This window comes from Serinus canaria, chromosome 25, assembly GCF_022539315.1.
Source record: "Serinus canaria isolate serCan28SL12 chromosome 25, serCan2020, whole genome shotgun sequence".
Classification (NCBI taxonomy): Eukaryota; Metazoa; Chordata; class Aves; order Passeriformes; family Fringillidae; genus Serinus; species Serinus canaria.
The window spans coordinates 9,151,926-9,175,512 of record NC_066338.1 but is presented as its reverse complement, the minus strand read 5'-3'; the positions used below and the strand labels follow the sequence as shown (position 1 = coordinate 9,175,512).

The following is a 23,587-nucleotide window of genomic DNA, read 5'->3' as shown; positions in this document are numbered from 1 at the left end:
CCTCCAAGAGGGATCGTCGTCCTCATGGCCTGGGGGTGGTGGCATCGGACCTCTCGAACGTGGCCTCAGGGCTGAGAACCCTGAGCGGAGCCGGTATCACCCCAACGCCACCCCAGTGTCACCTCAGTGCCACCCCTTGTCTTGCCCAAGGTCACCCAACTGCCACCCAAGCATTGCCCGATGGGTTGTCCAAGGATCCCATAAGGAATGCCCAAGGGCCACTTGACCTTCAGGCAAGGAATGCCCCAAACCCACCCAAGACCCTCCCAATGTTCACCCAAGCTCTACCTGAGGAGCACCCAAAGAATGCCTGAGGTGCACCTGACCTTCCACCAGGGAAAGTCTAAGGAACGTCCAAGGAACATCCAAGGAATGTCCAAAGAACACTCAAGGAACACCCAAGGTTCACCTGACCTTCACCAAGGAACACCCAAGGAACACCCAAGGAACGTCCAAAGAACACCCAAGGAACACCCCAGGTTCACCTGACCTTCACCAAGGAACACCCAAAGAACACCCAAAGAACATCCAAGGAACATCCAAGGAACACCCAAGGAACACCCAAAGAACACCCAAAGAACATCCAAGGAACATCCAAGGAACACCCAAGGAACATCCAAAGAACACCCAAAGAACACCCAAGGAATGTCCAAGGAACATCCAAGGAACACCCAAGGTTCACCTGACCTTCACCAAGGAACACCCAAGGAACGTCCAAAGAACACCCAAGGAACGTCCAAAGAACACCCAAGGAACACCCAAGGAACACCCAAGGAACGTCCAAAGAACACCCAAGGAACGCCCAAGGAACGTCCAAAGAACACCCAAGGAACACCCAAAGAACACCCAAGGAATGTCCAAAGAACACCCAAAGAACACCCAAGGTTCACCTGACCTTCACCAAAGAACACCCAAGGTTCACCTGACCTTCACCTAGGAACACCCAAGGTTCACCTGACCTTCACCGAGGAACATCTTCACCCAAGCTCTGCTCAAGCTCATTTGAGATCCACCAACAAACACCCAAAACCCACCCAAGACCCTCCACCAAAACTCCACCCGAGGTTCCTCCAACCTCCCCGACCTTCTCCCACCCTCCACGACCCAGCACTTGCTTCTGGCCAGGCCGGTGCTGGGTGAGAGGTTCTGCCGGTCCCGCTTGGCCTTGATGTATCTGCAGCAGTCGAGGAAGGCGCGGACGCAGGACTCGCCCTCCTGGATGTACTCGCTCCTCCGCTCGCAGCTGTGCCCCATCGGGTTGTCCTTCATCCCGTCCTCGCAGCACTTCCTCTCCAGCTTGTCCGAGTACTCGGCCGCTGGTGGACACCAGGACAGGGCTGGGACGGGCCCTGGTGGCTCATGGGGACCTCGGGGTGTGGGACGTTCTGGTGGCCTGAGGGGTTTGGGACATCGGGGGTGGGGGACATTCTTGTGGCCCTCAGGGACATGGGACACTGATGTTGGAACTTGGGACCACGGGACTCTCTGGTGGCCCTCAGGGACATGGGACACTGGTGGCTCTTGGGAATGGGGACATCAGGGTGTGGGACATTCTGGTGGCCTGAGGGGTTTGGGACATCGGGGGTGGGGGACATTCTGGTGGCTCTCAGGGACATGGGACACTGGTGTTTACTGGGACATGGGACACTGGTGGCTCTTGGGAATGGAGACCTCAGGGGTGTGGGACACTCTGGTGGCCTTTGGGACATGGGACACCCTGGTGGCCCTCGGGACATGGGACACTCCTCTGGTGGCATTTGGAACATGAGACACTCTGGTGGCTCTTTGAGGCATGGGACACTCTGGTGGCCCTCAGGGACATGGGACACTCATCTGGTGGCATTTGGAACGTGAGACACTGTGGTGGCCCTCAGGGACATGGGACACCCTGGTCTCCCTCGAGGACATGGGACTCTTTGGTGGCCCTCAGGGACATAGGACACTCCTCTGGTGGCATTTGGCACATGGGACAGCTTGGTGACCTTTGGGACAGGGGTTGCTGTGGGACATGGGACACCGGTGTCCCTCAGGGTCCTGGGACACTTTGGCAGCCTCAGGGACAAGGAACACCCAGGTGACCTTGGGGACAAGGGACACCCTGGTGACCCCTGGGGACAAGGGGGACACCCAGTGTCCCTGGGGACAAGGGACACCCGGGTGCCACCTACCCTTGGTGCCCTTGTACTCGGCGAGTGCCAGCGAGCGACGCTTGCGTTTGGCAGGCTGGGGACACTGGACCTCTGGGGACAGAGGGGACACTGGTCAGGACCCCAAGGTGTCCCAGGTGTCACATCCCAAAGTTCAGGGTCACCTCCCCCATCCCTGAGGTGTCACCTCCCCATCCCCGAGGTGTCACCACCCCCATCCCTGAAATGTCACATCCCTGAGGTGTCACCTCCCCTGTCCCTAAAGTGCCACATGCTTGGAGTGTCACCTCCACCATCCCTGAGATGTCACCTCTCCTGTCCCTGAGGTGTCACCGCCCCCTCCATCACCAAGATGTCACCTCCCCTCTCCCTAAAGTGCCACATGCTTGGAGTGTCACCTCTACCATCCCTGAGGTGTCACCTCCCCTGTCCCTAAAGTGCCACATGCTTGGAGTGTCACCTCTACCATCCCTGAGATGTCACCTCTCCTGTCCTGAGGTGTCACCGCCCCCTCCATCACCAAGATGTCACCTCCCCTCTCCCTAAAGTGCCACATGCTTGGAGTGTCACCTCTACCATCCCTGAGTTGTCACCTCTCCCATCCCTGAGGTGTCACCTCCCCTGTCCCTAAAGTGCCACATGCTTGGAGTGTCACCTCTATCATCCCTGAGGTGTCACCTCCCCATGTCCCTGAGATGTCACCTCTCCCATCCCTGAATGTCACCTCTCCCATTCCTGAGATGTCACCTCCACCATCCCTGAGGTGTCACCTCCCCTGTCCCTAAAGTGCCACATGCTTGGAGTGTCACCTCTATCATCCCTGAGTTGTCCCCTCCACCATCCTTAAGATGTCACCTCTCCCATCCCCGAGGTGTCACCTCCCATCCCTGAGTGTCACCTCTCCCATCCCTGAGATGCCACCTCCACCATCTCTGATGTGTCACCTCTCCCATCCCCAAGGTGTCACCTCCCCTGTCCTTGAAGTGCCACATGCTTGGAATGTCACCTCCACCATCCCTGAGATGTCACCTCCACCGTCCCTGAGTTGTCACCTCTCCCATCCCTGAGATGTCATCTCCACCATCCCTGAGATGTCACCTCCCCATCCCTGAGTTGTCACCTCCCCCATACCTGAGATGTCACCTCTCCCATCCCCAAGGTGCCACCTCCACCACCCCCGTCACCTGCTCCATCCCCAAGGTGCCACCTCTGTCAGATGCCACCTCCCTGAGGTGCCACCCCCTGTCCCCGAGGTGCCACCCCAGCTGTCCCTACCTGACCGCTGGGGCGTGGTGACCTTGACGCTGGTGGCCAGGCTCAGGCCAGCGTCCGCGAAGACGCCGACGTTGTCCCTGCCACTGCCCGCCGTGCAGCCGATGTCACTTCTCTCCACCGTGTCCCAAACCTGTGCCCACAGGGGACAGCTGTGACGGCCACTGCCACCACCCAGGGACAGCTGTGACGGCTACTGCCACCACCCAGGGACAGCTGTGATGGCTACTGCCACCACCCAGGGGCAGCTGTGACAGCCACTGCCACCACCCAGGGACAGCAGGACAGCCGTGACAGCCACTGCCACCACCCAGGGGTGACAGGACAGCTGTGACAGCCACTGCCACCACCCAGGGACAGCAGGACAGCCGTGACAGCCACTGCCACCACCCAGGGGTGACAGAACAGCTGTGACAGCCACTGCCACCACCCAGGGACAGCAGGACAGCCGTGACAGCCACTGCCACCACCCAGAGGTGACAGGACAGCCGTGACAGCTACTGCCACCACCCAGAGGTGACAGGACAGCCATGATGGCCACTGCCACCACCCAGGGACAGCAGGACAGCCGTGATGGCCACTGCCACCACCCAGGGGTGACAGAACAGCCGTGACGGCCACTGCCACCACCCAGGGGTGATGGGGACAGTTGTGATGGCCACTGCCAGGAGACAGCAGGGACAATCATGATGGCCACACCAGGGGATGATGGGGACAGGGACAACCATGGTGGCCACCACCAGGGGATGATGGGGACAGGGACAACCATGGTGGCCACCACCAGGGGACAACAGGGACAGGGACAACCATGGTGGCCACCACCAGGGGACAACAGGGACAGGGACAGACATGGTGGCCACCACCAGGGGATGAGGGGGACAGGGACAACCGTGGTGGCCACTAACAGGGGACATCAGGGACAGGGACATGATCACCACCACCAGAGGATGATGGGGACAGGGACAACCATGGTGGCCACCACAAGGGGATGATGGGGACAGGGACAACCATGGTGGCCACTAACAGGGGACATCAGGGACAGGGACATGATGGCCACCACCAGAGGATGATGGGGACAGGGACAACCATGGTGGCCACCACCAGGGGACAGCAGGAACAGGGACAACCATGACGGCCACCACCCAAGAATGCTGGGGACGGCCGTAACGGCCATGGCCATCCCTTAGGGACATCGAGGACAGGGCCACCCACCCTGGTCTGGGTGAGCTTGTTCTTCTTGTTGAGGACAAAGACCCCCTTGTCCACGGCCACCAGCCCCACGTGGGCCTTGTGGTCGCCCTCGATGCGCAGCCTCATCGGTGTCCCCGGCTCGTGGACGCGGTTGTCGGCTTCCATCGCCCCCTTCACCACCAGCTGCCGCAGACACAGGTGGTGACGTCCCCAGGATGTCCCCAAAAGCCACTTTTGTCCCCTCCCACCATGCGAGACACCAAATTTGGACCTCCAGGAGCAGTTGGTGGCCATGGGCTGGGCCATCACTGGGTCACCAGGGCCACCAGGGCCACCAGGCTCACCCAGGAGATGTCCAAGCTCCTCATGGAGAGTCCAAATCCACGCAAGTGACACCAAATCCCAACCAGGGGCTGCTCAGGTCCCTCAATGTCCCCTCAAGTTCTTCCAAAGGTCCCCAAGGTCCCCCAAACCCTTCCAAGGGTCCCCCAGATCCTTCAAGGACCCTCAAGGAACCCCAGGACCCACAAGGTCCCCAAAGCCCCCAAAGCCCTCAAGGGTCCCTCAAGAGTCCCCCAAACCCTTCCAAAGATCCCCCAAGTCCTTCAGGTGCCCCCCAAGTCCCTCAAGGGCTACACAAGCTCATCCAAATGTCCTCCAGATGCCTCAGGGCCACCCAAGCCCCTCAAGGACCTCCCAAACCCCTCAAGGACCACCCAGGTCCCTCAAGGACCTCCCAAACCCCTCAAGGACCACCCAGGTCCCTCAAGGACCACCCAGGTCCCTCAAGGACCACCCAGGTCCCTCAAGGACCTTCCAAACCCCTCAAGAACCTCCCAAGTCCCTCAAGGACCCTCCAGGTCCCTGAAGGCCACCCAAGTCCCTCATGGATATTCCAGGTCCCTCAAGGGCCACCCAAGACCCTCAAAGACCTTCCAAACCCCCCAAGGACCACCCAAGCCCTTCAAGGACTCCCCAAACACCTCCAAGCCTCCCAAACCCCTCAAGGACCTCTCAGTTCCCTCAAGGCCCCCCAAACCCCTCAGGGACCTCTCAGGTCCCTCAGGGACCCCCAAACCCCTCAGGGACCTCTCAGGTCCCTCAAGCCCCCCCAAAACCTCTCAGGGACCTCTCAGTTCCCTCAAGGACCTCCCAAACCCCTCAAGGACCTCTCAGGTCCCTCAAGGACCCCCAAGCCCCTCAAGGACCCCCAAACCCCTCAGGGACCCCCAAGATCCCTCAAGGACCCCCAAACCCCTCAAGGACCCCCAAACCCCTCAAGGACCTCCCAAGTCCCTCATGGACCCCCAAACCCCTCAAGGACCCAGCCTCAAGACCCCAACCCTCAAGGACCTCCAGTCCCTCAAGGACCCCCAAACCCTCAAGGACTCCAAGATCCTCAAGGACCCCCAAACCCCTCAAGAACCTCTCAGTTCCCTCAAGGACCCCCAAACCCTTCAAGGACATCCAAGATCCCTCAAGGACCCTCAAAACCCTCAAGAACCTCCCAAGTCCCTCAAGGACTCCCAGACCCCTCAAGGACCCCCAAGCCCCTCAAGGACCCCCAAACCCCTCAGGGACCCCCAAGATCCCTCAAGGGCCCCCAAACCCTTCAGGGACTCTCAGTTCCCTCAAGGACCTCTCAAACCCCTCAGGGACCCCCAAACCCCACAAGGACCTCTCAGGTCCCTCAAGGACCCCCAAACCCCTCAGGGACCTCTCAGGTCCCTCAAGCCCCCCCAAACCCTCTCAGGGACCTCTCAGTTCCCTCAAGGACCCCCAAACCCCTCAAGGACCCCCAAACCCCTCAAGGACCCCCAAGCCCCTCAAGGACCTCCAAGATCCCTCAAGAACCCCGAAACCCCTCAGGGACCACCCAGTCCCAAGACCCCAACCCCTCAAGGACCTCCAAGTTCCCTCAAGGACCCCCAAACCCCTCAAGGACCTCCAAGATCCCTCAAGGACCCCCAAACCCCTCAAGGACCCCCAAACCCCTCAAGGACCTCCAAGCCCCTCAAGGACCTCCAAGATCCCTCAAGGACCCCCAAACCCCTCAAGGACCCCCCCCAACACCTCCAAAACCTCCCAGACCCCTCAAGGACCACCTCAAAGACCACTCCAGTCACCAGCAAGGCCCATCCAACGTCTCCAAGACCCCTTTGACCACCCAGGGACCACCAGGGGGACACTCACAGAGCCCATGCAGGTGTCCTTGACGTCCACCCAGACGGAGTCGGCCACGATCTCGCCGGGCAGGACGTAGTAGTAGGCCACGATGCGGAAGGACGGGATGAGCTCCGCCGTCACCGGCAGCGTCATGGTCACCAAGCTCTGGCCGGCCTCGTGCCGCTGCCGGCCGGCTCGGAGGATGCGTCCCTTGGTCATGATCTGTGAGGAACCCAAGCTTGGTGGCCACCTGGACGTCCAGGTGGTCGAGGTGGGGTCACCACCGATCAAGCACGGGTACCCACCAGGTAGGTGAAGAACGGGACGGAGTTGCGGACGTCGTTGTTGCTGGTCTTGAGGTGGAAGTTGACGGCCAGGTTGTCCCCGGGCTGGAGCTCGGTGGCGGCCACCGCCAGGTGCAGGTAGTTGCCCGAGCCGGCCTGGCTGCGATAGGCCTCGGCCGTCATCTGCCGTGAGGCCTGGCGCTCCGGTGGCAGCCCTGCCTGGGCCGTCCGCACCTGGGACATGTGACACGGTGGCACTCGGTCAGCGGGGAGGGGTGTGAGCTGGGGTGGGGTCAGCTTGGAGGGCTTGGCCATCATGGTGGTCCTGGCCACCATAAAGGTCTTGGCCACCAGAGAGATCTTGGCCACCATAAAGTTCTTGGCCACCGTAGAGGTCTTGGCCATCATGGAGGGTTTGGCCACCATGGAGGTTCCATAGAGGTCTTGGCTATCATGGTGGTCTTGGCCACCATAAAGGTCTTGGCCACCATAGAGGTCTTGGCCACCATAGAGGTCTTGGCCATCATGGTGGTATTGGCCACCATAAAGGTTTTGGCCACCATAGAGGTTTTGGCCATCATGGTGGTGCTGGCCACCAGAGAGGTCTTGGTTATCATGGTGGTCTTGGCCATCATAAAGGTCTTGGCCATCATGGTGGTCTTGGCCACCATAAAGGTCTTGGCCACCAGAAAGGTCTTGGCCATCATGGTGGTCTTGGCCATCATGGAGGGCTTGTCCACCATGGAGGTTCCATAGAGGTCTTGGCCATCATGGTGGTCTTGGCCACCAGAGAGGTCTTGGCCATCATGGTGGTCTTGGCCACCATAAAGGTCTTGGCCACCAGAGAGGTCTTGGCCATCATGGAGGTCTTGGCCATCATGGAGGTCTTGGCCACCACGGAGGCCTTGGCCATCATGGAGGTTTTGGCCATCATGGAGGTTCTGGCCATCTTAGAGGTCTTGGCCTCCATAGAAGACTTGGCCGTTGTAGAGGTTTTGGCCACCGTGAAGGTCTTGGCCACCACAAAGGGCTTGGCCACCTTGGAGATCCTGGCCACCACAGAGGTCTTGGTCACTGTAAAGGGTTTGGCCACCATAGAGGTCTTGGCCACCACAGAGGTCTTGTCTGTCATGGTCTCCCTGTCCCTCCCTGGTGCCCTGGTCCATGGTGACCACCTCATGGTCAAACTGACCATCTGCTACCTTGGATGTCTTGGCCACTCAACCACTCTGGTCCCCCTGACATTGGCCCTCGGCCACCCTCAGTGTCTTGGCCACTTTCATCTCCCTGGCTTTGACCATCCCAGTTCCTGGTCACTGGTCACTCTGGCCAAATGCCACCATGGACAACTGACCACTCTGGACACCCCCACCGGCTTCTTTAACACCTGGTCCTTGGTCACTCTCATGTCTTGGTCAACCCAGTTGAGTTGGCCACCATGGTCAGCATGACCAAGGCTGTCCTTCTCCTTGGCCAGTGGTGACCAAGATAGTCCCGGTTGTTGGTCACTCTGGACATCTTGACCACCACAGTCACCTCAACCACAGGGTGACCTGTGACCTTTTTTGGCCAATGATGAGTGGCCAGGATGACCCTTGACCACCACGGATGTCCAGCCCATCCTGGTGCCCCAGTCCTGAGCCTTGGTCATCACCACCATGGGTCACTCCGGCCATCTCAGCCACCAGTCCTTGGTCACTCCGGCCATCTCAGCCACCTCAACCCCCCGGTCCTTGGTCACTCCGGACATCTCAGCCACCTCTCCTTGGTCACTCCGGCCATCTCAGCCACCTCAACCCGCCAGTCCTTGGTCACTCTGGACATCTCAGCCACCTCAAACCCCCAGTCCTTGGTCACTCCGGCCATCTCAGCCACCTCAACCCCCGTCCTTGGTCACTCTGGCCATCTCAGCCACCTCAACCCACGAGTCCTTGGTCACTCTGGCCATCTCAGCCACCTCAACCCACCAGTCCTTGGTCACTCTGGACATCTCAGCCACCTCAAACCATGAGTTAACCCCTGGTCCTTGGTCACTCCGGCCATCTCAGCCACCTCAACCCTCCGGTCACCTCCCCACCCCGTCGGCCACCCCCAGTGAGGTGACAGCGGTGTCCCCACTCACGGTGATGGGGACGCTGTCCTTGTTGGCCGGCATGTTGAGGACCAGCCTGGCGGTGCCATCGCGCTGGGTGGACACCTGGCCCTGGAAGCCATCAGCCTGGACGGTGACACGCGGCGCCGGGGACCCGTCGGGGTTGGTGACATAAACCTGGAGGGGACAGCGGGAAAACGTGGGGACATTATGGGGGCATGTGGAGTGAGGGAAGGGACACTGGGAAGGGGTGGTGGCACTAAGGGACACTGGGAATAGGTGGTGGCAGTGAGAGGGGACACTGGGAACGGGTGGTGGCACTGGGAAGGGACACTGGAAAGGGGTGGTGGCATTGGGAAGGGACACTGGAAAGGGGTGGTGGCATTGGGAAGGGACACTGGGAAGGGTGTGATTGGGAGGACACTGGAGGGGTGGTGCACTGAGGGGACACTGGGAGGGAGGTGACCTGAAGGGGGCCTGGGGTGGTGGAACTGGGAAGGGACACTGATACTGGGAAGGGGTGGTGGCATTGAGAGGGGACACTGGGAATGGGTGGTGACACTAAGGGACACTGGGAATGGGTGGTGGCACCAGGAAGGGGACACTGATACTGGGAAGGGGTGGTGGCATTGAGAGGGGACACTGGGAAGGGGAGGTGACACTGAGAGGGGGCACTGGGAATGGGTGGTGGAACTGGGAAGGGACACTGATACTGGGAAGGGGTGGGGGCACTGGGAGGGGACACTGGGAATGGGTAGTGGCATTGGGAAAGGGTGGCAGCACCGGGAAGGGGTGGTGACACTGGGAGGGGACACTGGGAAGGGGAGGTGACATTGGGAAGGGGTGGTGGCACTGGGAGGGGACACTGGGAAGGGGTGGCAGCACCGGGAAGGGGTGGTGACACTGGGAGGGGACACTGGGAAGGGGAGGTGGCACTGGGAAGGGGTGGTGACATTGGGAAGGGGTGGCAGCACCGGGAAGGGGTGGTGACACTGGGAGGGGACACTGGGAAGGGGAGGTGGCGCTGGGAAGTGATACTGGGAAGGGGTGGTGACACCGGGAAGGGGTGGTGGCACTGCAAAGGGACAGTGGCACTGGAAAATGCCACATGGGGACAGCCCACGGTCCCCAGCCCCTCTCAGGTGACACAGGGACATCGCCCAGGGACCAACTTCTCCTCCAGCCCCAGCTGTGCCCTGTCCCCACCCCAGGACACCCCGTGGGTCCCATGCCACCACCCTGGGCCACCGCTGTCCCCAAGATGTCACCAACCATGAGGTCAAAGGGCATCCCCGGCTTGAAGTACTTGGGGGTGTGGGTGAAGTGGACGCTGTAGGGCGACGTCACGATCTTGATGTCACCAAGCTGGGCCTCCACCATGTCACTGCCTGTGGGGACACCGCGGTGGCCGTGTCACCTCCGGTCCCTGTCCCCACCCCAGGTGTCTCCCCATCGCCATCCCCCATCACTGCCTTGGGGACATTGTGGTGGCCGTGTCACCTCTGGTCCCTGTCCCCCACCCCAGGTGTCTCCCCATCCCCATCCCCCATCGCTGCCTTGGGGACATTGTGGTGGCAGTGTCACCTCTGGTCCCTGTCCCCACCCCAGGTGTCTCCCCATCGCCATCCCCCATCGCTGCCTTGGGGACATTGTGGTGGCAGTGTCACCTCTGGTCCCTGTCCCCACCCCAGGTGTCTCCCCATCCTCTCTGTCCCCTTGCCACCACCCTGGATGTCCATCATGTCACTGCCTGTGGGGACACTGTGGTGGCTGTGTCACCTGGGTCCCTGTCCCAGATGTCCCCTCATTCTCACTGTCCCTGTCCCTTCACTGTCCCCCTGCCACTCTCCATGTCACTGCCTGTGGGGACACCACAGAGGCCATGTCACCTGGGGTCCCTGTCCCCCACCCCAGGTGTCACCTGGGGTCCCTGTCCCCCACCCCAGGTGTCACCTGGGGTCCCCGTCCCCCACCCCAGGTGTCCCCCATCCCCTCATCCTGCCCTGTCTCCTGCATCCTCTCCATCGGTTTCAGAGTCCCCTCTTGTCCCCACACTGTCCCTGTCCCTCTGTGTCCCCTCGTGTCCCTCTGTGTCCCCACACTGTCCCTGTCCCTCTGTGTCCCCTCGTGTCCCCCTGTGTCCCCACACTGTCCCTTTCCCTCTGTGTCCCCTCGTGTCCCTCTGTGTCCCCACACTGTCCCTGTCCCTCTGTGTCACCTCGTGTCCCTTTGTGTCCCCCACTGTCCTTGTCTCCCCATGTCCCTTTGCTGTCCTTGTCCCCTATGTCCCCCCACTGTCCCCTCACTTCCCTGTCCCCCCATGTCCTACTGATGTCCCTGTCCCCCCATGTCCCCCTGTGTCCCCCTGTTGTCCCTGTCCCCCCATGTCCCCCGGCTGTCCCTGTCCCCCCACAGTCCCTCTCCCCCCGTGTCCCTCGTGTCCCCCCACTGTCCCTGTCCCTCTGTGTCCCCCCACTGTCCCTGTCCCTCTGTGTCCCCCCACTGTCCCTGTCCCCCATGTCCCCTTATGTCCCCCCACTGTCCCCTCACTCCCTGTTCCCCATGTCCCCTGATGTCCCTGTCCCCCATGTCCCCCTGTGTCCCCCCACTGTCCCTGTCCCCCTGTGTCCCCTCATGTCCCTCTGTGTCCCCCTGTTTTCCCTGTCCCCCCATGTCCCCTCATGTCCCTCTGTGTCCCCCACTGTCCCCTCACTTCCCTGTCCCCCCATGTCCCCCTGATGTCCCTGCCCCCCATGTCCCCCTGTGTCCCCCTGCTGTCCCTGTCCCCCCGTGTCCCTCTGCTGTCCCTGTCCCCCCATGTCCCCCTGCTGTCCCCCCATGTCCCCCCGTGTTCCCCCTGTCACATGGGGACAGTCCACGGTCCCCAGCCCCTCTCAGGTGACACAGGGACATCGCCCAGGGACCAACTTCTCCTCCAGCCCCAGCTGTGCCCTGTCCCCACCCCAGGACACCCCATGGGTCCCATGCCACCACCCTTGGGGCCACCGCTGTCCCCAAGATGTCACCGACCGTGAGGTCAAAGGGCACACAGACCTGACTCGGTGATGACGGTGACAGTGACATAGAGGGAGTGTCCCACCAGCTCCTGGGGGTTGGGGAAGCGCTCGCGCAGGTGAGCCATGGACAGCACGGCGTCAGCGTCACCGGCCTGGACCTGGGGACATGGGGACAGGGTTAGGGACAGCAGGGGGACAGCACGGCGTCAGCGTCACCAGCCTGGACCTGGGGACATGGGGACATGGGGACAGGGTTAGGGACAGCAGGGGGACAGCACGGCGTCAGCGTCACCAGCCTGGACCTGGGGACATGGGGACAGGGTTAGGGACAGCAGGGGGACAGCACGGCGTCAGCGTCACCGGCCTGGACCTGGGGACTGGGACAGGGTTAGGGACAGCAGGGGACAGCACGGCGTCAGCGTCCACCGCCTGGACCTGGGGACACGGGGACATGGGGACAGGGTTAGGGACAGCAGGGGGACAGCACGGCGTCAGCGTCACCGGCCTGGACCGGGGACATGGGGACAGGGTTAGGGACAGCAGGGGACCGCACGGCGTCGCGTCGACCGCCTGGACCTGGGACATGGGGACGGGTTAGGGACAGCAGGGGACAGCACGGCGTCATAAAGCCTGGACCTGGGGACATGGGGACAGGGTTAGGGACAGCAGGGGGACAGCACGGCGTCAGCGTCACCGGCCTGGACCTGGGGACACGGGGACATGGGGACAGGGTTAGGGACAGCAGGGGGACAGCAGGGGGACAGCACGGCGTCAGCGTCACCAGCCTGGACCTGGGGACACGGGGACACAGGGACACGGGGACCTGGGGACATGGGGACATGGGGACATGGGGACAGGGTTAGGACAGGGTTAGGACAGGCTAAGGGACAGCATGGCCTTGGCGTCACCAGCCTGGACCTGGGGACACGGGGACAGGGTTAGGACAGGTTTAGGGACAGCAGGGGGACAGCAGGGGGACAGCAGGGGGACAGCACGGCGTCAGCGTCACCAGCCTGGACCTGGGGACACGGGGACACAGGAACACGGGGACCTGGGGACATGGGGACATGGGGACATGGGGACATGGGGACAGGGTTAGGACAGGGTTAGGACAGGCTAAGGGACAGCATGGCCTTGGCGTCACCAGCCTGGACCTGGGGACATGGGGACATGGGGCCACAGGGACATGGGGACATGGGGACACGGGGACAGGTTTAGGACAGGCTTGGGGATAACACGGTGTCAGTGTCACCAGCCTGGACCTGGGGACATGGGGACACACGGGACATGGGGACATGGGGACACGGGGACAGGGTTAGAACAGGGCTGGGGACAGGCTTGGGGACAGCATGGCCTTGGCGTCACCATCCTGAACCTGCAGGACACGGGGACACCATTGGGGACAGGGTTGGGGACAGAGTTGGGGACAGCAAAGGGACAGCACGGCGTTGGCGTCACTGGCCTGAACCTGGGGACATGGGGACACGGGGACAGGGTTGGGGACAGGGTTAGGGACAGCAGGGGGACAGCACGGCCTTGGTGTCACCATCCTGAACCTGGGGACACGGGGACAAGGGGACAGGGTTGGGACAGGCTTGGGGACAGGGCTGGGGACAGGGACAGTGCCAGGGACAGCACCAGGGTTGGGCACAGGGTTGGGGACAGTGGACAGTGCCAGGGTTGGGGGCAGTGACGGTGGCAGTGCCAGCCTCACCGGGACAGGGTTGGGGACAGTGACAGTGACAGCTCCACTGGGACCGGGTTGGGGACAGTGACACTGGCAGGGTTGGGGACAGTGACAGTGACAGTGGCATGGCAGTGGCTGCCCGGCTCACCGGGACGCGCCCGCAGGACTGGGGGATGCTTTCCTTTCTCTCTTCTCCCTCGTCCCCATGACCCCTAAGAGGCGCAAAGGGCCGTGCCCCTCCACGTTCTTCGCGTACAGGTACCCTTGGGACAGCCCCCCGGTCACCCTGTCACCCTGTCCCCCCTGTCACCACCCTGTCACCATCCCCCCTGTCACCCTGTCACCATGTCACCCTGTCCCCTGTCACCCTGCCCCCTGTCACCCTGCTCACCCTGCCACCTGACCCCCGGTCCACCCCTGTCACCTGCCCCCTGGTCACCCCCTGTCACCCTGTCACCCTGTCACCATGCCACCCTGTCACCCTGTCACCCTGTCACCCTGTCACCATGCCACCCTGTCACCCTGTCACCCTGTCACCCTGTCACCGTGTCACCCTGTCACCCTGTCACCCTGTCACCCTGTCACCATGCCACCCTGTCACCGTGTCACCTAGTGTCCCCACCACCCTGTCACACCCTGTCACTGCACCATGTCACCCTGTCACCATGCCACCCTGTCACCCTGTCACCCTGTCACCCTGTCACCGTGTCACCCTGTCACCCTGTCACCCTGTCACCCTGTCACCATGTCACCCAGTCACCGTGTCACTGTGTCACTGTGTCACCCTGTCACCCTGTCACCCTGTCACCATGTCACCGTGTCACCGTGTCACTGTGTCACCGTGTCACTGTGTCACCGTGTCACCATGTCACCCTGCCACCGTGTCACCATGCCACCATGTCACCGTGTCACTGTGTCACCCTGTCACCATGTCACCATGTCACTGTGTCACCCTGTCACCCTGTCACCCTGTCACCGTGTCACCCTGTCACCCTGTCACCGTGTCACTGTGTCACCGTGTCACTGTGTCACTGTGTCACCCTGTCACCGTGTCACCATGCCACCATGTCACTGTGTCACCTTGTCACCCTCTCACCGTGTCACTGTGTCACCGTGTCACCCTGTCACTGTGTCACCGTGCCACCATGTCACTGTGTCACCGTGTCCCCTGCACATCCCTATTGCAGCCATTCCTGTCCCCACAGGTACCTGGGGACAGCCACCCTGTCACCCTGTCACCCTGTCACCCTGTCACCGTGCCACGGTGTCACTGTGCCACCAGGTCACCCTGTCACCCTGTCACCCTGTCACCCTGTCACCATGTCACTGTGCCACTGTGTCACTGTGCCACCGTGTCACTGTGTCACCGTGTCACCCTGTCACCATGTCACCATGCCACCACGTCACTGTGTCACTGTGTCATCGTGTCACTGTGCCACCGTGTTACTGTGTCACCCTGTCCCCATGTCCCCATCCTGCCACCCTGTCTCTGTCATCTCATCCCTGTCACCAATGTCCCCATGTCCCCTTGTCCTCATCCTGTCACCCCCATCGCTGTCATCCCATCCCTGCCACCACCAATGTCCCCGTGTCCCCATCCTGTCACCCCTCTGCAATCCCCTCCCTGCCACCTCCAATGTCCCCATGTCCCCATCCTGTCACGCTGTCTCTGTCATCTCATCCCTGTCACCACCAATGTCCCCATGTCCCCATCCTGCCACCCCTCTGTCATCCCCTCCCTGCCACCACCAATGTCCCCATGTCCCCATCCTGTCACCCCTCTCTCATCCCCCCCTACCACCACCCCCACTGTCCCCCCATGTCACCCCGTGTCCCCCTCCCCCTCCCGGTGCCACACCCAGGGACAGCAGCCCAGCCCAGCTGTCCCCTGTCCCCCGCCCAGCTGTGACCCCAGAGGGGACACTTTTGCCCCCCCAAGGGACATTTTGGTGTCACCTGGCCAGGATGGACACCCTGAAATCCGCCTGGCGGTCGAGGTACAGGAACTTCTCCTCGGGAACCAGGGACACCTCAAAGCTCGGCAGCACTGCAGGGGGACAGCGGGGACAGCGGTGACATCGGTGGCGCTGCCACCCCTCGGGGACAGCCCCCGATGTCCCCAAGGCCACCCCTCACCCACCGTATTCCTTGACCTCGAAGTGGGTGCTGAAATCCTGGTCCGGAGCATCCTCGAACTTGGCCGAGATCGTCCACATGCCCAGGCTGGGGGAGGTGACAGGGAGGTGACAGGGAGGGGACAGGGAGGGGACAGGGAGGGGACAGGGAGGGGACAGTGCCAGGGGTGTCCCCAGGCCAGCGCAGGGGACGGTGCCACCCACCTGACGACCTCGGGCAGGTTGTGGGTGAGGGACAGGATCCCGTTCTTGGTCGGGGACGACACCGGGACTTGTTTGATGATGACGTTGTCGGGCGTCTGAGGGGACACGTGGGTGGCACCGTGTCACCTGTGTCACCCCTGTGTCACCCCTGTGCCACCCCTGTGTCACCCCTGTGTCACCCCAGGGCACTCACCTTGACCTCCACGATGACCGTCTTGGCCACCGGCTGCATGAGGTGGCCCACGGTGAAGAGGCGGCAGAGGACTGGGAGGGGACACAGGGGACAAGGTGAGGGCACAAAGTAAGGGGACACAGGGGACAAGGTGAGGGGACACAGGGGACAAGGTGAGGGGACAAGGGACAAGGTGAGGGGACACCGGGGACAAGGTGAGGGGACACAGGGGACAAGGTGAGGGGACAAGGGACAAGGTGAGGGGACACAGGGGACAAGGTGAGGGGACACAGTGGGACAGGAGGGGACAAGGGACAAGGTGAAGGGACACAGGGGACAAGGTGAGGGGACACAGGGGACAAGGTGAGTGGGCACAGGGGACAAGGTGAGGGGACACAGGGGACAAGGTGAGGGGACACGTGGGGACAGGTGAGGGGACACGGGACAAGGTGAGGGGACACGTGGGGACAAGGTGAGTGGGCACAGGGGAAAAGGTGAGGGGACAAGGTGAGGGGACAAGGGACAAGGTGAAGGGACACGTGGGGACAAGGTGAGGGGACAATGTGGGGACAGCCAGCACTGTGAGGGGACACTGGGGACTGAGAGGGGACACTGGGGACAAGGTGAGGGGACAAGGGACAAGGTGAGGGGACAAGGTGAGGGGACAAGGAACAAGATGAGGGGACACCTGGGGACAAGGTGAAGGGACACAAGGGACAAGGTGAGGGGACACCTGGGGACAGCCAGCACTGGGAGGGGACGCAGGGAACTGAGAGGGGACACTGGGGACAATGTGAGCAGGGACAGGACAGGGACACTGGGTCCCACTGGGGACATCACAGGGAGGTCCCCAAATGGGTGACACAGCACCCCGAGGTGCCACCACGGCCCTGAGGTGTCACGGAAGGTGACACAGCCCCCCGAGGTGTCCCCAGTGCTCCGAGGTGTCACCAGGAGGTGCCACCAGCATCCTCAGGTGTCCCCAACCCCCCACGCTGTCCCCAACCCCCAAGGTGTCCCAGCACCCCTCAGTGTCCCCATGCCTGTGATGTCCCCACAGTGTCCCCATCCCCTCAGTGTCCCCATAGTGTTGCCCTCCACGCAGTGTCCCCCCGGTGTCCCCACAGTGTCCCCAGCTGTCCCTGCGGTGTCCCTGTGGTGTCCCCAGCTGTCCCTGCAGTGTCCCCAGCTGTCCCTTGAGTGTCCCCAGCTGTCCCCGCGGTGTCCCTGTGGTGTCCCCAGCTGTCCCTGCAGTGTCCCTGTGGTGTCCCCAGGTGGCCCCCGCTGTCCCCAGCTGTCCCTGCAGTGTCCCCAACTATGCCTGTGGTGTCCCCAGCTGTCCCTGCAGTGTCCCTGAGGTGTCCCCAGCTGTCCCCGCGGTGTCCCCGCGGTGTCACCACGGTGTCCTCAGCTGTCCCCACAGTGTCCCTGCAGTGTCTCCAGATGTCCCCAACTATCCCTGCTGTGTCCCCAAGGTGTCCCCACGGTGTCTCCAGCTGTCCCTGCAGTGTCCCTGCAGTGTCCCCAGTGTCCCCAACTATCCCTAAGGTGTCCCCAGCTGTCCCCAAGGTGTCCCCACGGTGTCCCCAGCTGTCCCCGCTGTGTCCCCACAGTGTCCCTGCGGTTTCCCCAACTATTCCTGCAGTGTCTCCAGCTGTCCCCACAGTGTCCTGCAGTGTCCCCAGATGTCCCCAACTATCCCTAAGGTGTCCCCAGCTGTCCCCAAGGTGTCCCCACAGTGTCCCTGCAGTGTCCCCAGATGTCCCCAACTATCCCTGAGGTGTCCCCAGCTGTCCCCATGGTGTCCCCACGGTGTCCCCAGCTGTCCCCGCTGTGTCCCCACAGTGTCCCTGCGGTTTCCCCAACTATTCCTGCAGTGTCCCCAGCTGTCCCCACAGTGTCCCTGCAGTGTCCCCAGATGTCCCCAACTATCCCTGAGGTGTCCCCAGCTGTCCCCAAGGTGTCCCCGTGGTGTCCCCAGATGTCCCCGTGGTGTCCCCACGGTGTCCCTGCGGTTTCCCCAACTATCCCTGCAGTGTCCCCGCGGTGTCCCCCCGGTGTCCCCGGTGTCCCCGCGGTGTCCCCAGTGTCCCCAGGGTGGCTCACCGGTGCTGCCGGGGGTGTAGATGGGTTTGTCACTCTGCAGGAAGATGTGGCCGCTCTGCAGGGACACCAGCAGCACCTTCTCCAGTGTCACCGCTGCCACCTGCGCTGTCACCGCCACAAACTGCTTCCCCGGTGCCTGCGGCAGCGCCTTGGCTGGCACCTGAGGGACAGGGACACTGGGGACACTGGGGACACTGGGGACATCCACAGGGACAGGGGACACTGGGGACACTGGGGACACTGGGCACATCTGTGGGACAGGGGACATTGGGGACATCTGTGGGGCAGGGACACTGGGGACATCTGTGGGACAGGGACAGTGGGGACATCCACAGGGACAGGGACTGTCTGGACATCCAGAGGGGCAGGGGACACTGGGGACATCTGTGTGACAGGGACATCTGTGGGACAGGGACACTGGGGACATCTGTGTGACAGGGGACATCTGTGGGACAGGGACACTGGGGACATCTGTGTGACAGGGGACGTCTGTGGGACAGGGACACTGGGGACATCTGTGTGACAGGGGACATCTGTGGGACAGGGACACTGGGGACGTCTGTGGGACAGGGGACACTGGGGACATCTGTGGGACAGGGACATCTGTGGGACAGGGACACTGGGGACATCCACAGGGACAGGGGACATCTGTGGAACCGGGACAGTGGGGACATCCACAGGGACCGGGACAGTGGGGACATCTGTCACAGGGACAGGGGACATTGGGGACATCTGTGGGTAAGGGACATTGGGGACATCCAGAGGGGCAGGGGACATTGGGTACAGGTGACACTGGGGACATCTGTGGGGACACCTGGATGTGACCATCCCTATGGACACCAGGACTGACCCCCCGCTGTCCCCATGAGTGACCCCCCCTCTGTCCCCAGGAGTGACCCCCCCCATTCTGTCCCCAGGTGTGACCCCCCCTCTGTCCCCAGTGTGACCCCCCCTGTCCCCAGGTGTGACCCCCCCACTGTCCCCAGGAGTGACCCCCCCGCTGTCCCCAGGAGTGACCCCCCCGCTGTCCCCAGCAGTGACCCCCCCTCTGTCCCCAGGTGTGACCCCCCCGCTGTCCCCAGGTGTGACCCCCCCGCTGTCCCCCCGGGCCATTCCCCACCCCCGGTCAGGGTTCAGTTCCCGTTTCCCGTCCTGGGCAGTGACCGCGGGGACAATGACATGTGCTGGTCACCGAGGGGGGGTGGCACTGACCAGGGGGAGGTGACAGTGACCAGGGGGAGGTGACAGTGACCAGGGGGTGGTGGCAGCGACCAGGGGGAGGTGACAGTGACCAGAGGGGGGGGTGACAGTGACCAGAGGGAGGTGGTGACACCGTACCTTGATGGTGACAGCGACCAGAGGGTGGTGACAGTGACCAGGGGGAGGTGACAGTGACCGGGGGGTGGTGGTGATAGTGACCAGAAGGGGGTGGTGACAGTGACCAGGGGAGGTGACAGCGACCAGAGCGGGGTGGTGACAGTGACCAGAGGGGGGTGACAGTGACCAGAGGGGGGTGGCAGCGACCGGGGGGGGGTGACAGATACCAGGGGGTGGTGGCAGCGACCAGGGTGTGGTGACAGTGACCGGGGGGTGGTGGTGACAGTGACCAGAAGGGGGGTGGTGACAGTGACCAGAAGGGGTGGTGACAGTGACCAGAAGGGGGTGGTGACAGTGACCAGAAGGGGTGGTGACAGTGACCGGGGGGTGGTGACAGTGACCAGAAGGGGTGGTGACAGTGACCGGGGGGAGGTGACAGTGACCATGGTGGGGAGGTGACACCGTACCTTGATGGTGGCCGTGGCCATCATGCCCTGCTCCGGGCTCAGGGCCACGTTGGTCCGGAACAGGACGTGGCGCTTCTGGGGGAAGTCCTGGACCAGCAGCAGGGCCTGGGTGGCCGCGCTCAGCCCGGGCGCCTCCAGCAGCACCTGCTCGTCCGTCTCCAGCCGCAGCACGGCCGGTGTCACCATGGTCACCCTGGGGACAACAACCTGCGGCTGGCACAGCGCAAAGAAACCCCAAAGTCTGTCCCCAAAACAGCTTGGGGACCTCGCAGGGCACTGAAACCCCAAAATCTGTCCCCAAAACAGCTTGGGGACCTCGCAGGACACTGAAACCCCAAAATCTGTCCCCAAAACAGCTTGGGGACCTCGCAGGACACTGAAACCCCAAAGTCTGTCCCCAAAACAGCTTGGGGACCTCGCAGGACACTGAAACCCCAAAATCTGTCCCCAAAACAGCTTGGGGACCTCGCAGGACACTGAAACCCCAAAATCTGTCCCCAAAACAGCTTGGGGACCTCGCAGGACACAGAAACCCCAAAATCTGTCCCGATGTCACCTTGGGGACCCAGAGACCCCAAAATCTGTCCCGATATCAACTTGGGGACCTCAGAAACCCTTGGGGACCTCACAGTACCCAGAAACCCCAAAATCTGTCCCCAAAACAGCTTGGGGACCTCGCAGGACACAGAAACCCCAAAATCTGTCCTAATATCAACTTGGGGACCCAGAGACCCCAAAATCTGTCCCAATATCAACTTGGGGACCTCAGAAACCCTTGGGGACCTCACAGCACCCAGAAACCCCAAAATCTGTCCCGATGTCACCTTGGGGACCTCGCAGGACACTGAAACCCCAAAATCTGTCCCCAAACAGCTTGGGGACTTCGCAGGGCACAGAAACCCCAAAATCTGTCCCCAGTATCACGTTGGGGACCTCAAAAACCCTTGGGGACCTCACAGCACCCAGAAACCCCAAAATATTCCCCAAAACAGCTTGAGGACCTCACAGGACACAGAAAACCCCAAAATCTGTCCCAATATCACCTTGGGAACCTCAGAAACCCCAAAATCTGATCCGAAAACACATCAGGGACCTCACAGCAACCAGAAACCCCAAATCTGTCCCGATATCACCCTGGGGAAGTCAGAGCACCCAGAAACCCCAAAATCTGTCCCCAAAACAGCTTGAGGACCTGGCAGGGCACAGAAAACCCAAAATCTGTCCTGATATCACCTTGGGGACCTCAGAGCACTCAGAAATTCCAAAATCTGTCCCCAAAACAGCTTGGGGACCTCACAGCACCCAGAAACCCCAAAATCTGTCCCGATGTCACCTTGGGGACCTCGCAGGACACAGAAACCCCAAAATCTGTCCCAATATCAACTTGGGGACCTCAGAAACCCTTGGGGACCTCACAGCACCCAGAAACCCCAAAATCTGTCCCCAAAACAGCTTGGGGACCTCGCAGGGCACAGAAACCCCAAAATCTGTCCCGATATCAACTTGGGGACCCAGAGACCCCAAAATCCGATCTGAAAACACATCAGGGACCTCACAGCAACCAGAAACCCGAAAATCTGTCCTCAAAACAGCTTGGGGACCTCGCAGGACACTGAAATCCCAAAGTCTGTCCCGATATCAACTTGGAGACCCAGAGACCCCAAAATCCGATCTGAAAACACATCAGGGACCTCACAGCAACCAGAAACCCGAAAATCTGTCCCCAAAACCCCCTCGGGGACCTCAGAAACCCCAAAATCTGTCCTGATATCAACTTGAGGACCTCAGCAACCCTTGGGGACATCACAGGACACAGAAAACCCCAAAATCTGTCCCAATATCACCTTGGGAACCTCAGAAACCCCAAATCTGTCCCCACAACATCTCGGGGACCTCATAAAACCTCCGGTGACCTCACAGCACCCAGAAACCCCAAAATCTGTCCCCAAAACAACTTGGGGACCTCGCAGGGCACAGAAACCCCAAAATCTGTCCCCCAAACCCCCTTGGGGTTTCTTGGGTTTTTTGGGGTTTTCTCAGAAACCCCAAATCCGTCCCGATATCAACTCGGGGACCTCAGAAACCCCAAATCTGTCCCCACAACATCTCGGGGACCTCATAAAACCTCCGGTGACCTCACAGCACCCAGAAACCCCAAAATCTGTCCCCAAAACAACTTGGAGACCTCGCAGGACACAGAAACCCCAAAATCTGTCCCCAAAACAACTTGGGACCTCGCAGGACACAGAAACCCCAAATCTGTCCCCACAGCCCCCATGGGTGGGGAGGGGTCCCAGAAAAGGGGATTTCGTGGGGGTCCCGCGGTTTGGGGGTCTCATGGGTGGGTGGGGGGGGTCCGATGGCTTGGGGAGGTCCCATGGACAATGGGGTGGGGGTCCCATGGATGAAGGTGGGATGAGGGTCCCACGGGTGGGGTTGGGGGTTGGGTTGTGGGTGGGGGTCCCATGGGTGGGGTTGGGGTGGGGGTCCCATGGGTGGGGGTTGGTGGGTGGGGGTCCCATGGATTGGGGGTGGGTGGGGGTTGGGTGGGTTGGGGTGGGGGTCCCATGGGTGGGGTTGTGTGGGGGTCCCATGGGTGGGGGTTGGGTGGGGGTTGTGTGGGGGTCCCATGGGTGGGGTTGGTGGTTGGGTGGGGGTCCCATGGGTGGGGTTGGGGTGGGGGTCCCATGGGTGGGGGTGGGGGTTGGGTGGGGGTCCCATGGGTGGGGTTGGGGGTTGGGTGAGGGTCCCATGGGTGGGGTTGGGGGTTGGGTGAGGGTCCCATGGGTGTGGGTGGGGGTTGGGTAGGGGGTCCCCAATGTCTCACAGCTGAGCGCGGGCGGGGGTCCCGAGCAGCACCAGGAATCCGAGGAGGAGGAAGAGGAGAGGATGAGGATGAGGAGGGGGAGGGGGCAGCGCCGGAGCCCCCATGGCCGCAGGGAGGGGACAGCGACAGCGACAGCGACAGCGACAGCGACAGGGGGGTCCCTTTATGGTGGCCCCGGTGGTTAATGGGTAACCCGAGCCCCGCCCCCACCCATGGGTGGGGGTCAGGGTGGGGGTGGGGGGTGGGGGGGGGCTCCGGCCACCTGCGGCCACCTGCGGCCACCTGGGTGGGGGTGGGGGTGACACCGCGGGGACCCCCGTGCCAAGGTGGGGGGTGGGGGGGGTGGCACTGGCTGGGGGAGGGGTCCCGCACCCTTGGGTGGGGGAGGGGCGCCCCGGGTGGGGGAGGGGCGGGCCGGTCCTTCCTCATTTCGGGGAAGGAGCTGGCGAGGGGCCACCACGGGGCTTGCGACATCGCGGGGACACCCGAGGGGGGGTCGCGAC

At 62.1% G+C, this 23,587-nt stretch overlaps 1 protein-coding gene and 2 long non-coding RNA genes across 4 annotated transcripts in view; 1 reads left to right on the top strand and 2 right to left on the bottom strand.

The window, feature by feature from the left end:
- The window catches only part of LOC103825049 (A.superbus venom factor 1), a 22,638-nt gene extending 682 nt beyond the window's left edge, over positions 1 to 21,956 (bottom strand). The window contains exons 1-20 of the mRNA XM_050984781.1: positions 21,909 to 21,956; positions 21,600 to 21,718; positions 20,673 to 20,722; positions 20,258 to 20,622; positions 18,474 to 18,633; positions 16,389 to 16,459; positions 16,196 to 16,290; positions 15,997 to 16,079; positions 15,813 to 15,903; positions 14,005 to 14,068; positions 12,207 to 12,327; positions 10,425 to 10,540; positions 9,183 to 9,329; positions 7,082 to 7,294; positions 6,804 to 6,998; positions 4,632 to 4,793; positions 3,423 to 3,552; positions 2,169 to 2,240; positions 1,116 to 1,316; positions 11 to 80 (exon numbers count right to left, since the gene is read on the bottom strand). Coding sequence (XP_050840738.1) covers positions 11 to 80; positions 1,116 to 1,316; positions 2,169 to 2,240; positions 3,423 to 3,552; positions 4,632 to 4,793; positions 6,804 to 6,998; positions 7,082 to 7,294; positions 9,183 to 9,329; positions 10,425 to 10,540; positions 12,207 to 12,327; positions 14,005 to 14,068; positions 15,813 to 15,903; positions 15,997 to 16,079; positions 16,196 to 16,290; positions 16,389 to 16,459; positions 18,474 to 18,633; positions 20,258 to 20,622; positions 20,673 to 20,722; positions 21,600 to 21,718; positions 21,909 to 21,941 — 2,558 coding nt within the window. The 5' untranslated portion in view covers positions 21,942 to 21,956. The remainder of the gene's footprint in view (positions 1 to 10; positions 81 to 1,115; positions 1,317 to 2,168; positions 2,241 to 3,422; positions 3,553 to 4,631; positions 4,794 to 6,803; positions 6,999 to 7,081; positions 7,295 to 9,182; positions 9,330 to 10,424; positions 10,541 to 12,206; positions 12,328 to 14,004; positions 14,069 to 15,812; positions 15,904 to 15,996; positions 16,080 to 16,195; positions 16,291 to 16,388; positions 16,460 to 18,473; positions 18,634 to 20,257; positions 20,623 to 20,672; positions 20,723 to 21,599; positions 21,719 to 21,908) is intronic.
- On the bottom strand, positions 8,175 to 9,067 carry LOC127060564 (uncharacterized). The gene is made up of 3 exons (XR_007779778.1): positions 9,018 to 9,067; positions 8,894 to 8,935; positions 8,175 to 8,777 (listed from the first exon to the last, which is right to left on the bottom strand). It is a non-coding gene; the product is annotated as an uncharacterized LOC127060564 (long non-coding RNA).
- On the top strand, positions 16,498 to 17,088 carry LOC127060551 (uncharacterized). 2 transcript variants are annotated; one of them, XR_007779755.1, is made up of 3 exons: positions 16,498 to 16,646; positions 16,753 to 16,774; positions 16,991 to 17,088. It is a non-coding gene; the product is annotated as an uncharacterized LOC127060551 (long non-coding RNA). The 2 variants fall into 2 exon arrangements; XR_007779756.1 differs by having other exon boundaries at positions 16,709 to 16,774.
- Positions 21,957 to 23,587: the final 1,631 nt, after the last annotated feature.